The sequence below is a fragment of the Lipotes vexillifer genome, unplaced genomic scaffold, assembly GCF_000442215.2.
Source record: "Lipotes vexillifer unplaced genomic scaffold, Lipotes_vexillifer_v1.1 scaffold920, whole genome shotgun sequence".
Lineage (NCBI taxonomy): Eukaryota > Metazoa > Chordata > Mammalia > Artiodactyla > Lipotidae > Lipotes > Lipotes vexillifer.
In genome coordinates this window covers 378605-393709 of record NW_006783413.1, presented here as the reverse complement: position 1 = coordinate 393709, position 15105 = coordinate 378605, and the positions used below count along the sequence as shown (strand labels likewise).

Here is a 15105-nt window from a genome sequence, read left to right as displayed (position 1 = left end):
CCATAGAATGGGAGAAAATATTTGCAAACAAAGTGAACAAAAAGGGATCAATCTCCAAAATACACCAACAGCTCATGCAGCTCAATATAAAAAAACAAACAACCCGATCAAAAAATGGGCAGAAGATCTAAATAGACATTTCTCCAAAGAAGACATACAGATGGCCAAGAGGCACATGAAAAGATGCTCAACATTGCTAATTACTACAGAAATGCAAATCAAAACCACAATGAGGTATCACCTCACACCAGTCAGAATGGCCATCATTAAGAAATCTACAAACAATAAATGCTAGAGAGGGTGTGGAGAAAAGGGAACCCTCCTACACTGTTGGTGGGAAAGTAACTTGGTACAGCCACTATGGAGAACACTATAGCAGTTCCTTAAAAAACTAAAAATAGAGCTACCATATGATCTAGCAATCCCACGCCTGGGCATATACCTGGAGAAAACCATAATTCAAAAAGATATATGCACCCCAATGTTCACTGCAGCACTATTTACAATAGCCAGGACATGGAAGCAACCTAAATGTCCATTGACAGATGAATGGATAAAGAAGATGTGGTACATATATAACAATGGAATATTACTCAGCCATAAAAAAGAATGAAATAATGCCATTTGCAGCAAAATGGATGGACCTGGAGATTGTCATACTGAGTGAAGTAAGTCAGACAGAGAAAGACAAATATATGATATCACTTATATGTGGAATCTAAAAAACAAATGGTACAAATGAACCTATTTACGAAACAGAAATAGGGTCACAGATGTAGAAAACAAACTTATGGTTACTAATGGGGGGGAGGGATAAATTGCGACATTGGGATTGACATATATATAAAATAGATAACTAATAAGGACCTACTATATAGCACAGGGAATGCTACTCAATAATCTGTAATGACCTATATGGGAAAAGAATCTAAAAAAGAGTGGATATATGTATATGTATAACTGATTCACTTTGCTATACAGCAGAAACTAACACAACATTGTAAATCAACTATACGCCAATGAAAATTAATTTAAGAAAAAGAAAGAAATGGTGCTAGGATAACTGAGTATCTACAATGCACAAAATGAAGGTGGACCCTTACTTAACATCATATAGAAAAATTAACTCAAAATGGATCAAAACCTAAATGCAAGACCCAAAACTGGAAAACTCTTAGAAAAAGACATAGGGCCAAAACTGCACAACACTGGATTTAGCAGTGATTTCTTGGATAGGACACCAAAGGCACAGGCAACAACAACAAAAAATAGACAAATTAGACTTAATTAAAATTAAAAACTTTCTGCATCAAAAGACAGTATCAACAGAATGAAAAGGCAACCCACAGAATAGGAGAAAATATTTGCAAATCATATATCTGATAAGGGATTAATCCCCAGAATATATAAAGAACTCCTAAAACTCAACAATCACAAAAACCCAATTCAAAAATGGGCAAAGGACTTAACAGATGTTTCTCCAAAGAAGATATAAAAATAGCCGAAAAGCACGTAAAAAGATGCTCAATCATTAGGGAAATACAAGTCAAAACTACAATGAGATACCACTTCACACCCATTGGGATGGCTACTATCAAAAAAACAGGGAAAAAAAACAAAAAAAACAAAATAATAAGTGTTGGTGAGGATGTGGAGAAATTGGAACCCTCGTACACTGTTGGTGGGAGTGTAAAATGGTACAGCTACTATGGAGAACAGTATGATGATTCTTCAAAAATTTAAAAATAGAATTACCATATGATCCAGAAATTCCACTTCTGGGTATGTACCCAAAAGAACTGAAAGCAGAATCTCAAAGAGATATTTGCATACCCATGTTCACAGCATTATTCATAATAGCTAAAATGTGGAAGCAACCTAAGTGCCCATCAATGAATGGATAAGCAAAATGTGATATACACATACTAGGGAATATCATTCAGTCTTAAAAAGTGAGGAAATTTTGACATATGCTACAGCATAGATGAACCTTGAGGATATTATGATAAGTGAAATAAGCCAGTCACAAAAAAACAAATACTGTATGATTCCAATTATATGAGGTACTTAGAGTAGTCAAAATTGGAGATAGAAAGTAGAATGGTGGTTGTACTGGGGGGCCCCTGCCCTGGTGGTTCTGCCCCCAGGGGCTGGGGGCAGAGGGGAATGGGGAGTTATTGTTTAATGGGTATAGAGTTTCAGTTTTGCAAGATGAAAAGAACTATGGATATGAATAGTGGTGATGGTTGCACAACATTATGAATGTATTCATACCACTGAATTTTATCTTTTAAATGGTTGAGATAGTTAATTTTATGTTACATGTATTTTACCACAATAAAAAAAGAGTAAAGAAAAATGGTACACATACCCTCATTGTATATATTTAAGACGGAATATAACAACTTCCAAAAAAAATGCAACATCTTTTAAAAACATCAAATGTGGGCATCCCTGGTGGCACAGTGGTTAAGAATCCACCTGCCAGTGCAGGGGACACGGGTTCGAGCCCTGGTCCGGGAAGATCCCACATGCTGCGGAACAACTAAGCCTGTGCGCCACAACTACTGAGCCTGCACTCTAGAGCCCGTGAGCCACAACTACTGAAGCCCGTACGCCTAGAGCCTGTGCTTCACAACAAGCAAAGCCACCGCAATGAGAAACCCACACACCGCAAGGAAGAGTAGCTCCCGCTCCTTGCAAGTAGAGAAAGCCTGCGTGCAGCAATGAAGACCCAACGCAGCCAAAAAGAAAGAAAGAAAATAAAAATTAAAAAATCAGAGTTGATTTGGCTCCAGAGCCTGGGCTTTTAATTTAAACTGTAATATATTTAACCACTCCTCTTGTTGGGTACTTAGATTGTTCAAAGTTTGTACTATTATAAATAGTACTGCAATAAACATCCTTGTAGCTCTGTATTTTTCTCCTTAAAACTATTTTGAGGGGTGAGGCAGTAATACATGCACAATGGTTTAAAAAGTTACTCAGGGAAAATTAGGTCTCCCTCACAAATCAGTTATCTTTCTTTCTTATAGGCTACCACAATTAATACTTTCTTGTATATCGTTCCAGGGGCAGTCTTTGAATCTATAAGCATATATGTAGACCCCCAACCCCTATTAAAAACACAAATAGTAGCATATTCTAACACATTCACTGTCCCTTGCTGTTTTCTACTTAACAATGTATCTTGGTGAATTTGTTCTACATCAGAACTTAGAGACTGCAGCAGAGCAGCTCTTCCTCCCCTCTCACTTATTTTCAACAAGTGCAAATTAAACCATTTTATGGCTGAGGAGTGCTGTACAAATTAGGTAGTAAATTACTTGAAGGTTTTATTATAAGACTTTGAAATATTGCCACAGAGCGGTTTGAGGGGAAGGAGGTGAAATTTTGGATAGGAGGGACAAAGGAGAAAGGACTGTATTTGATTCCTTCATGTGGATTACTAAAAAGTGTACCTGTTTAAATGTCACCAAAGTTGACCTGATCCATATTTTGTCTCAGTGCTTCTCTTTTGTGCTGAACATATGGGTACGTTTGATTTTCTTTTTTAATTTTTTTTATTATTTTTTTTTGCCAAATCAGAAAAAAAAAATACCATTTAAAGTCTCTAGAAATGGTCCTAAGAGCACACAGCAAATGAAGAAATATATATTCAAGAAAATCTACTACAACTTTAAGAATAGCCAATTTTGAACCAAGACCCATCCCCACCCACCCCCCTCCCAATTCAACAAGACAGAAACTCCATTCCAGACTAGTACAGCTGAGAACACAGCATTAAGAATACAAGCAACTAAGCCACAAGTAAGAACTCCAGTTGCTTTTCTCTTCACCTGCAACTTGGCCTACAGACACACAAGAAAGTCTTCTTTTCTATTTTTCTGAAGTAATAGTTGCTCTGAGTTTAGTTATTTCTGAGCTTACTGGAAAATCATGCCATTTTTGCTCAAATCACCATAAGGTACAAGATATAAATAGATTGAAATCATAAGACAGCAGCAACAACAATAGTATACATGAATATCAGTAAACAGTCAAAATTAAAACTGAATAAAGTTAAATTAAATTAAACAAGATACCAACATTTTAAGATTGGGAAATTACAGGGGCTTCCCTGGTGGCGCAGTGGTTGAGAGTCCGCCTGCCGATGCAGGGGACACGGTCCGGGAGGATCCCACATGCCGTAGAGCGGCTGGGCCCATGAGCCATGGCCGCTGAGCCTGCGCGTCCGGAGCCTGTCCTCCACAACGGGAGAGGCCACAATAGTGAGAGGCCCGCATATCGCAAAAATAAAAAATAATAAAAAATAAAAATAAAAATTGGGAAATTACAAAATGTTGGCAAAGATATGCAGAAAAGAGACACCTGAGACATAGTTGGCAGAAATATAAACTTGGTACAATCTTTTTTTTTTTAACACAAGCAACTTGGCAGTACTAGGAAGAGTAACGATGCACATACCTTGTGACCTATTCTTTATTTAATTAATTTTTATTGGAGTATAGTTGGTTTACAATGTTGTGTTAGCTTCTACTGTACAGCAAAATGAATCAGCTATACATATACATATATCCCCTCTTTTTTGGATTTCCTTCCTTTTAGGTCCCCAGAGTAGACTTGCCTGTGCTTTACGCAGTATGTTCTCATTAGTTATCTCTTATACATAGTATCAGTAGTGTATATATGTCAATCCCAATCTCCCAATTCCTCCCACCTGCCCTGCTTTCCGCCTTGGTATCCATACTGTTTGTTCTCTACGTCTGTGTCTCTATTTCTTCTTTGCAAATAAGATCATCTATACCGTTTTTCTAGATTACACATATATGCCTTAATATACGGTATTTGTTTTTCTCTTTCTTTCTGACTTACTTCACTCCGTATGACACTCTCTAGGTCCATCCACAACTCTACAAATGACCCAATTTCGTTCCTTTTTATGGCTGAGTAATATTCCATTGTATACATGTACCACATCTTCTTTATCCATTCCTCTATTGATGGACATTTAGGTTGCTTCCATGTCCTGGCTATTGTAAGTAGTGCTGCAATGAACATTGGGGTGCATGTGTTGTTTTGAATTATGGTTTTCTCTGGGTATATGACCAGTAGTGGGATTGGTGGGTCATAGGGTAGTTCTATTTTTAGTTTTTTAAGGAACCTCCATACTGTTCTCCATAGTGGCTGTACCAATCTTCTTTCCCATCAACAGTGTAGGAAGGTTCCCTTTTCTCCACACCCTTTCCATTATTTCTTGTTTGTAGATTTGACCTGTTCTTTAAATTCTACTTTAAGGAATTTATCCTAGATTCATAAATGGGCATAGATAAGCTAAATGAACAGCTAAAGCTGTTCATTACAGTGGTATATCAAAAAAAACTGGAAACAACCTACATGTCAATCAATAAAGGATTGCAAACAAAAAAAGGACTGGTTAGATAACTTATGATATAAAGCAGCTGTTGAGATCAGCGAGATAGATCTTAAAGTATAACATGAAATGATGTCCAAGATAATATGCTTTAGTTTATACAATACTATCACCATATATAGTACATAGAGTATGACCCAAATTTTGTCAAAATAAATTTCTAGAGAAGAAATTTCTTGTGCCTAAACCAAGACACAAGAAAGTTAACAGTAGTTTATTTCTGATTTCTGGGGAATGCAAAGGAGGTCAAAAGGAGGAAGAGAAACTTAACTTTTTATCCATGTACATTTCCATGCTATTTGAATTTTTATAAGGAACATGTATTTTTGTGTGATTTTTTTCTTTTTTCTTTTTTTGGCTGTGTTGGGTCTTCATTGCTGCGTTGGCTTTCTCTAGTTGTGTTGAGCCGGGGCTACTCTTCATTGTGGTGCATGGGCTACTCATTGCAGTGGCTTCTCTTGTTGCGGAGTACAGGCTCTAGGCGCCCGGGCTTCAGTAGTTGTGGCTCGCAGGCTCTAGAGCACAGGCTCAGTAGTTGCAGCGCATGGGCTTAGTTGCTCCACGGCACGTGGGATCTTCCCAGACCAGGGCTAGAACCCTGTCCCCTGCGTTGGCAAGTGGATTCTTAACCACTGAGCCACCAGGGAAGCCCTTTTTGTGTGATTTTTTAAATTACTTTGTAAATTACTATTCTATTTATTAGTGCTATTTCAATGCTTAAATTAACAAATCACAAGGTATATATTCACTTCAAGGCAATAAATGTTAAAATATTATCAAAAGAATAAATCATTGATATTCTCTGACAAGCAGGTATTTTATGATAATAAATAGTTATAAGAAACTAAATGACTTGAAAAGAATGCTTTCAGTGTGGATTCTTTAATGAGCACCATTCTAGAGTCTACTTTGCACATTCCTGAGCTAGGTGTTACAGGGAATAGAGTGGAAGACAGAATGCCCTGAAAGGATATGGCTGACAAAAGACACAGTAAGAAAACAACTAACAAACAATTTCAAACAATGTGGTAAAAAGTATTAAATGTTTTTTAAAATCTAATCAGACTCACCAAAAGGCAACTCAAATCTTGTATCCAGCAAAATTTTATGGGGAGTTGGGTTTTTAGTTCCACAGATCTCATCATCTTTCATTAATGTCTCTGCCTCCAACGTGGACCATTCCCCAGGCCCTTCCTAGAAAAGAGATCTAAGATTAAACTTCACTCATGACTCCTCTCTTGGTTAAAGGGCCAGGTGTTTTTCTCTCATTTTCCTTGTCAGAGAGCTTCTGAGGGCCATTCACATATCCTAATGAGGCAAACACAGCAGAGTCAGCACCTGCCTGTGCTGTATGTGGCTTCTGTTCTCCCTCTTTGGTGGGAGAGCAGCTTTCACTGTGCTCAGCTTTCTGCCAGCCCACTGAGGATAGAATTTCCAGAGCGCTAAACTCAAAAACAAAGCATCTCCAGGGATCAATATTTAATCTGTACAATACTTAATGACTATGTCACTTAATGTGTCACTATTTCTAATCACTAAAGAGCTAGTAACATGGCTAGTTAAGTTGACCTGAACTGGGACCACAGTGAAAATATTCAAAGTGAGTGTCATAGGGAAATGATGCTGAGTTATGTTCTAATCTGGTAAAGTGGAGTGGAAATTCAGTCTTGAAAATAGTGTATTAAGACAAGTGTGATTACCAATTGCCAAGCCTGTAGTTCCTTAAACTCTGTTAGGGTTATATGTGGAAGAAGGAAGACTGAAATCAGGTCCCTGGGATAGGTGACTCAAAGAGCTGGCTGAGGAAGTTTAATGGGACTCCTCTCAGAACAGTGTCTTAGCGGGAATGCAGAAGCCACAGCTATCCTAGATCTCTCTCTCTCTCTCTCTCTCTTTCTCTCTCTCTCTCTCTCTCTCTCTCTCTCTCTCTCTCTCACACACACACACACACACACTCTCTCCCTCTCCCCCCACCCCTCTCTCCCCCTCCCTCGCACTCCCCTCCTTCACCCTGCTGATCCCACCCACCCCACCACCACCACACACACACAGAGTACTCAGAAGGGGCTATCTACCTGATAAGGCTAAATAGGTACTCTGGCACCTCTGAGTTCAGTCACAGGGCAGAGGGAAGGCCTGAGATAAAATCCCCTGAACCTCTCGGTGACATTAGGAATAAGCTGGTTTTATGTCCTCTAATTAGAAAGGGGTCAGAGAAATCTGAGATATATGGATGAACATTAGCGGAATGGAGCTAGGATGTGGAGAAGCAAGGGCTAGAACCCTACCTCCAAATGGGCAGTGCACTGACTGACCTCATCTGACTGACGAATTGTCTTCAGTGCAATCCACACAGTCCCCACCATGGTGTCCCAGATCAGTCCTTTGTTCCATACTTCCACACTTAGACCCAGGTCCAGACGACTAATCTCACTGAAGGAAAGAAGAAAGCTCTTTTTTAGAAAACCAGGTAATATGAAAGAAACATCTACATCTCCTGTTTTGCTAAACCTTGAGTATGTCCTGATCAGGATCCTGTCATCAGGGAAAAATCAAAATGTCCCTCATCCTGCAACCACTCTTTAGGTTCCTAGAAACCTATGTAGGGTATGCACAGAAAAATGCCTCTGTCAGTCTATCCCCTCTCCTTTGGAGCTACAATCATGGTTAGACTAATACAGTTTCACAAGAACAATGAAGCCAAGCAATGAGGGCATTACTGCCAGGAATGTCTGCCTACAATCTCCAAACTTAAGCAACAGTTTTATGTGTTTTATTGTAATACTAGCACTGCCTGCAACTTATACCTCTGGATACAGGGAACTATGAGGAAAAAGCAAGGCTTCTTTATAACAAATATGAAAGGGAATCCAAGCAAAAGTAAAAGGGCCCATGAGAAGATCTAAGTTTGATGGGAACATGTGGTCAGAGGCAGGTGAGGGACACTGGAGTGTGCTAGTTCATTATCAGTTAAAGCAGGTACTGTCACTGATAAACAAAATGATCACAGGATAATGATAAACACAATGATTTTCCTGTAATAATAACTAGGAAAAATTATTTAATAAGAAATTATTCCAGGGAACCAGGTGACCACTAAGCAAAAGCAGTGTCATACATGGAAGAATATCAGCTTGGAAGGGCTAACTCAAAAATAATTATGGACTTAAGGTGAAACAGCAAACACTTATGTTAATGCTAAAAACATTCTCCAGAAAGCTCTTATGGAAACACAAGGTTATTTGAGGGGAAATGCAAGAAAGATGAGAAAAGGCCAATTCCAGCAGGAAAAGCAGAAAGGTATTCTCAGGAAAACAACAGCTATTCATCACATGTAGAAGTTTCAAGTTTGTGCTTTAGAGGTAGCTTGGCTTCCCTGTTGTACTATTAAGATACATGTTCTCAGATTTACTAGTTTGGGATGTGGCCTTATAGCCATAAAATTCATATCAAGTGTGTTGAAAACAAGTGAAGCAAAGCAAATTTGCCCCTTTTACATAAATACAGCAGAACAGAAAAGTACTGAGTTCATTTTTTTCATTTATGTTCACTGACATGTACAATTCATATGGCTTGGTACATTGGGGAAGACACACAATATAGGACCTAGCTCCTATCTCTAAAAACTTCCAAGCTATCTGGAGAGCTGTTCAAAACCAAAAAATAGGTGACCAAACCCAGCCACTATGTTAGGGCATTCACAGTGGGGAAACTGAGCTTTTGGCACACAGTTTCATTCAGCCTAATTAACTGATTAGCCTTGGAAAAATATATGTAACAACCCCAAATCTTTTGAATCTGGAAAAGAAAAATTGCTTGGGGATACATATACAATATTCCCAAAGCAAGTCCTAAATAGCGTCTCAAGCCAATAGCTAAAAGAAACAGCCAGAGGTCTTTCTTCACAGCTTGACTTGGACAGATAAAGAAGAAAATCTGTTCTTCAGGGAACTCTGGGGAATAAAGCCCAAACAATGAGGATATCTTCTGTGAGAAATCTCTTACCTACATCTGCTCAAATGGTCCAACTAAGAGAAGTCTGAGAGCTCTGTTTATGCCTCATCCCCAGAGCTCTGGGGAAGTTCCTGTTCTGTTAACTCAATCAACAGTATATGTGCACACATGTATACAAGATTCTGAGCTAGGCAAATTCACAGTAAGTGAAGATGACCTCCTTGCCCCTAAGAAATGAACAATCTAGTCCTGGAAATAAGACAAAGAAATACTAAAGATAAATGAGAAGTACCAAAATGAATATTAGATACTACCACATAATACATTAGGGAGAAAAAAAAAGGAGAAAGGGGAACAAGTGACCAGCAATGGAGTTACCAGTGACAGAAGAGCAGGATAGGAGGAATAAGGAATAGGAGCAGTAAGGTGGATAATGTAGCTAATAAAACCTGTGTGTAGAAGGAGAGAGGACAAAATTTACACAGCATCTCAAGGTGGGAGACAGAAGAAAAGTCACACATATCACAGTAGGTGATAGAGTAAGTGCTATGGGAAACTGGAAAATAAACAAGTCTCTCATATGTTGATGAGAGACTGCAGAAGATTGATATGTTTCACATGCTGGGAACAGTTATAACAGCGAGTGATTATTAGAGCCAACTGGAAATCAAAAGAAAGCAGGATTGCTAAGTTTATATACCACAGCCAGAACTGTGGTATGGCTAACAGGGAAGAGACTTGAAAAAACTGTTCATAGTTGACTTTACACGAGTGAAGAAAGAAACAAATGGTCTCACTCTGATGTCAATATAACAGATAGTAATAAATGAGGTTCATAATCTTGAGAGAGGGGCAACCAGTGAGAAATCTGACACCACTAGCCTCTTCTTGAAGCCCCAGTTCTTCAGCTTCCAGGACACTACTATCTCGTTTCTCCTTCTTGCTCTCTGTTCACTCCTTCCTAGTCCGCTTTGTCCCCTCTTTAAATGCTGATGCTCTCCAGGCTCTACCCCAGGCCCTCTTCTCACCCAACACACTCTCCCTAAGCTTTCTCATCTATGCCTATGGCTTCAACTGACCAAAATACTTCTCCAACCCAGGCTTCCATGAGTACCAGGTTCAAGTTTCTAACTTATCTTCTGTAACTTTCTTCTTACCTGTCCTATAAGAACTTCAAATATAAGCTTGTTCATAACTGATATATTATTATCTCCTATCCTAATGAGTAGCTCACCACTCACCCAATCATCCAAGACAAGTCTTGGTTCTACCTCCTTAACATCTTCTATCCATCCTTTTCTATCTATCCTTCTGTTACTGTCTTAGCCCAAACCCTCATAATCTTAACCTTTAACTATTATAACAAAGTTTCCTAAATGGTACTATAAGCAGCAATATATTAAAAGCCCAGAGGATTGGAATGTTTCCCCATAAAAGGAGTCATCCTATGTCTGAGATGGACTATAAAACTCACAAAGCAATTTCACTTCAATCACAAATTTCAATGCAATTTTAATACATTTTCTTGGTTGACCCCCTTGTGCCCACCTTCCCAAAAAATAAGCATAACCTTGTAAGCAAGAGTAGACCTTTACAGATAAGGAAACTGACACTCAGAAAAGCTAAGTGATTTGGTCAGCCCTTCAAAATGATTTTGTACATTTTTGTTCCCTTTCCTAGAGCAGAAAAAAAAAATTGCTGAAATTTAAGAGGAAAAAAGGAAATAGCAAGTTTTTAAAGCCAGAGCTTACAATCATAATATACTAAATTTTGTGTCATATGCAAGCAATTCTACTAATATTTACTCATTTTTATTAATTAGATGAAGGTAGAACATTTTACTCCGTAAAGCAAAAGGATTATAAGCACAGACATCCTCATCTTCGAAAGCAGGTGACTTGGAAACACAAACACAGTCCTCATATGCATAACCACATTCCTTCAAGAAGCCTTCCGAGAATCAAAGAAAGATTAAGTTAGGTTTAATATCATGCTCAGTATGTTATACTATACCTAATTCTGACCACTAGGAAAATCTGACTAGGTAGTGTTTTCACCCATGTAAACTGAGCGTTTACTCAAATTCATAATTCGTCTCTGAAAATAAATTACAAATTGGGAGACAACAAAACTGCAGATGTACTTCACCTACCACACACCTCATCTGTTCCTTTCTCTAGTTTTCAAAAAGAATATTTAACATGCTATTAAAATGTGTTTTTAAATATTTAACGTATTTTATAAGTCTTAGATATACACAAAATCTTCAGCCTCTACTTGTTTAATCCAATGTGATTACCTTGGAAATATTGTAGGCATGCTGCTGCTGCTGCAAAGTACTTACAACATAAAATCTTGTTCCCAGGAAGGTTGATCGCCACGGACTGCTACAGTTGTGCTCTTCACATTTTGCACTTTCAGGGTCACATATGTGTTAAATTTGTCTTTGAAAAAATGTAAACCAAAGATATAATACTTAGTGCTCAGATGGTTATCCAGTCTCACAAAGCCCTTGGAATTAAGTAATGTCCGTATTACAGTATATATAAGAAAAAATGGAATTATATATTGTACAATATAGCATCATTCTAAGCAGAGAGGTATAGAAAAATTAGAAAACACACACTATTCTCAAAAGCATAATCTACAATAGTGTTTTTCAAATTTAAGGACTATATTTTATATTTGACCAGTAGATACACATATACACACATATAAACAAAAACAAAAGCTTTATGAAATACAAGATGTGATACATTGATATTTTTATTCTAATTTTTAAAATATTAATCATAACTAACTAAATTGACTTTATAGCCCACCTGCAGTTTGGAAAAATAATAATCTAATTGATCTTACAGGAAAGATAAGATATGCAAATTAATAAATGTATAAAGAAATAAGTACCACAGAGAAAGCGAAAAAGTGCTAAAGGAAGGCAGAAGAGGAAAGAGTTACCTCTATTTGTTTACAGGGACAAGAATTGAGGAAAAATCCTCATAAAGGAAATGGATTTCAAGCTTGATCTATTCACCCTGGCCTAAAGCACAACTTACATTAAAAAAATATATATTATCACAGATTCAGAAAAAGGAAATTCTCTAACCTGAGAGTATAAATTGAGTACCAAACAAAGGTAGGCGGCCTGGATCTCAAAACTCAGAAATCTGACCTAAGACTTAACACAGCACATTTTGTTACTTCCTTTGTATCAGCCATGATGAGGGACGCTGAATTGAGAGTTCACTTCTCTATGTAAGAGTTAATCATAACTTTATAAAATGAAAAAAAAAGACTATCATTTTTGACTCATCAAGTTGCCAAAGATTGCTTAAAACAATTACCTATGTTAGAGGTGTGAGAAGATGGGCACTGTCATGCATTTCTAGCAGAAGGTAAATCTTTCTCTTAAGTATCATAAAAAACTATGTAGTCTTATACCTACAATTATTCTACAATTATACCAAAGATATATGAGGATACAAGCCCACCCACATGAGGGAATTCCCATCCATATTTGGTAGTAGCAATGCAGTATACCCCTAAGCTGTTTTCTATCATAGGATTTTGTACTCCATTCCCCATGTCCAATCATAGCTGACCAGACCAAAAGGAGATGCCACCCAAAAGCAGCCAGCCAATTCATAAGCTGACCAAAGGCTGAGACCAATATGATTCCCTCTCAAAAGATTTTCAGTAGGGAAAACAAAGAAATAGTAACAATTGATTGGTGCTGAAGCTTGAAGGAGAGGCATATAAATTCTATTGGAGCAGCCACTATGGGGTGTGTGCAAGACAGGTAAGCATAAAAAGCCTGCTGGATGAGAAAGGAGAGCAGAAAAGCTTTTCAGAAAGAAGAGAAGCCCTAACCCAGAGCCACTGGAGAGAGCAGTAGGCCCAGAAACTGCTTTAGTTCCTGTTGCACCCAGATTTGGTTTTTCAGATTTTCTTGGGTTCCCAATCGTGTTTTTTTCCCCATAATCCACAGTACCCTCCTTTTGCCCCCAGAAGGAACTAGAGTAAGTCTTTATAACTAACTTGACATTCAGTTAAGAAAATGTGTATTAAAATAAGGAGATACCATTTTCACCTTCAGATGAGCAAAGATTAAAAAGTTTCATATTATCTAATGTTGATAAGGATTTGGGAAAACAGACACCCATATACTTTTGGTCTGATTATAAGCTAGCAAAATTTTTCAAAAATGCAGTTTGGCAGCAGCTACAAAATTTGTTTAAAATACGTAACTTTGGCCCAACAATTCTCTACTTCTAGACTCTAGCATACAGATACATTTTCAAAAGCAGGCAATGTTAAATGCACAAGAACATTTACTGCTTATAATAGCAAAAAATTGAAATGACCTGAATATTTAATAAGGGACCTAGGGTACAACAAAATTCTGTACACTTTTTTTTTTACAGTAGGTTCTTGTTGGTTATCTGTTTTAAATATAGTAGTGTGTATACAACTCTTTGAAAGAAAGAACCAGATATACGTATACACACATATACACAAGAAAAGACTTTCATGGTATGTTGTTGGAAAAAAAGCAGGTTGCACAAAGACATGTGTAGCTGATCCATTAGTGTATACATGCACATACACAGTAAAACTCTGAAAAGGTATATAAAAGCCTCAAAATAGTTACTTTTGAGAAGCAGAATTGAGTTGGCCAAGAGGTAAGGAGACAAACTTTTCACCAGATTGATACAGATTAATGTTTTATGACAGCACTGTTTTTTTTTCAACTTTTTGAAGTGTAACTGGCAATTAAAAATTGCATATATTTAAGATGTACAACTTGATTTTATATATGTATACAATGTGAAATAATCACCACAATCAAGCTAATTCACATTCCTCACCACCTCATAATTAGCATTTTCTCTCTGTGTGTGCGTGTGTGCATGTGTGTGTGTTGAGAACGCTTAAGACCTACCCTCTTAGCAAATTTCAAGTATACAATACTTGTTAACCACAGACACATTGTTGTACATTAGCTCTCCAGAAATAATTCATTTTGCATAACTTAAACTTTGTACCCCCTTGACCAATCTCTTCCCATATTGATTTTTAATTAATTTAATGAACTTAGTGAATTTAACTAATTTAATCAATGAATCAAATGAAATTAATGATTTTTTGAAAGAACGTTTTTAAATCACAGCAAGTATGGGGAGGAGAACATAATAATTAAAGGCTGGCCTTACCTGGTGAACCCTGGAACTTGGCTCTTTTAACTGCAAGAGAGAAAAACAGGACACCGTGAAGAATTCTTGCAAGTTAATTTATTTAACCAGCATTTATTGAGTAACTACTATGTGCCACTAGAGTTAGGACTAGATTTTTAAGTCTAAGTCATTAGAGAAAAGAAGCTGGGACTTCTGATCAAAGCTTGAATGCAGAGAGTTAGAAGGGTCCTTAAAAGTCATCCAATCTAATCTCATACTCCATGCAGAAATCTCTTACAGCTTCCTGACAAAGAGGTAGAGGGAACTAAATTACTCCTACGGCACCCAATTTCATGTCAGATAACTTTCTAAGGTTTAAATTATTTATGTTCCTTATTTAAAACCCATCATAGGAACTCCCTCATTCCACTCATGCCAAAAGAAGACCTTAACAGGCCAGATCTGGACAACAGGTTATTTTTGGTTTTGGTTTTGGTTTTTTTTGCGGTACGCGGGCCTCTCACCGCCGCGGCCCCTCCCGTT

General features: G+C 37.5%; 1 protein-coding gene across 2 annotated transcripts in view; it reads right to left on the bottom strand.

Annotated features, from left to right (window-relative positions):
• UNC13B (unc-13 homolog B) overlaps positions 1–15105 on the bottom strand; it is a 235235-nt gene that overhangs the window by 161238 nt on the left and 58892 nt on the right. For both annotated transcript variants that reach the window (XM_007455955.1, XM_007455954.1), the window contains exons 2-5: positions 14602–14631; positions 11733–11832; positions 7750–7867; positions 6505–6628 (exon numbers count right to left, since the gene is read on the bottom strand). In XM_007455955.1, the coding sequence (XP_007456017.1) occupies positions 6505–6628; positions 7750–7867; positions 11733–11832; positions 14602–14631 (372 nt within the window). The remainder of the gene's footprint in view (positions 1–6504; positions 6629–7749; positions 7868–11732; positions 11833–14601; positions 14632–15105) is intronic.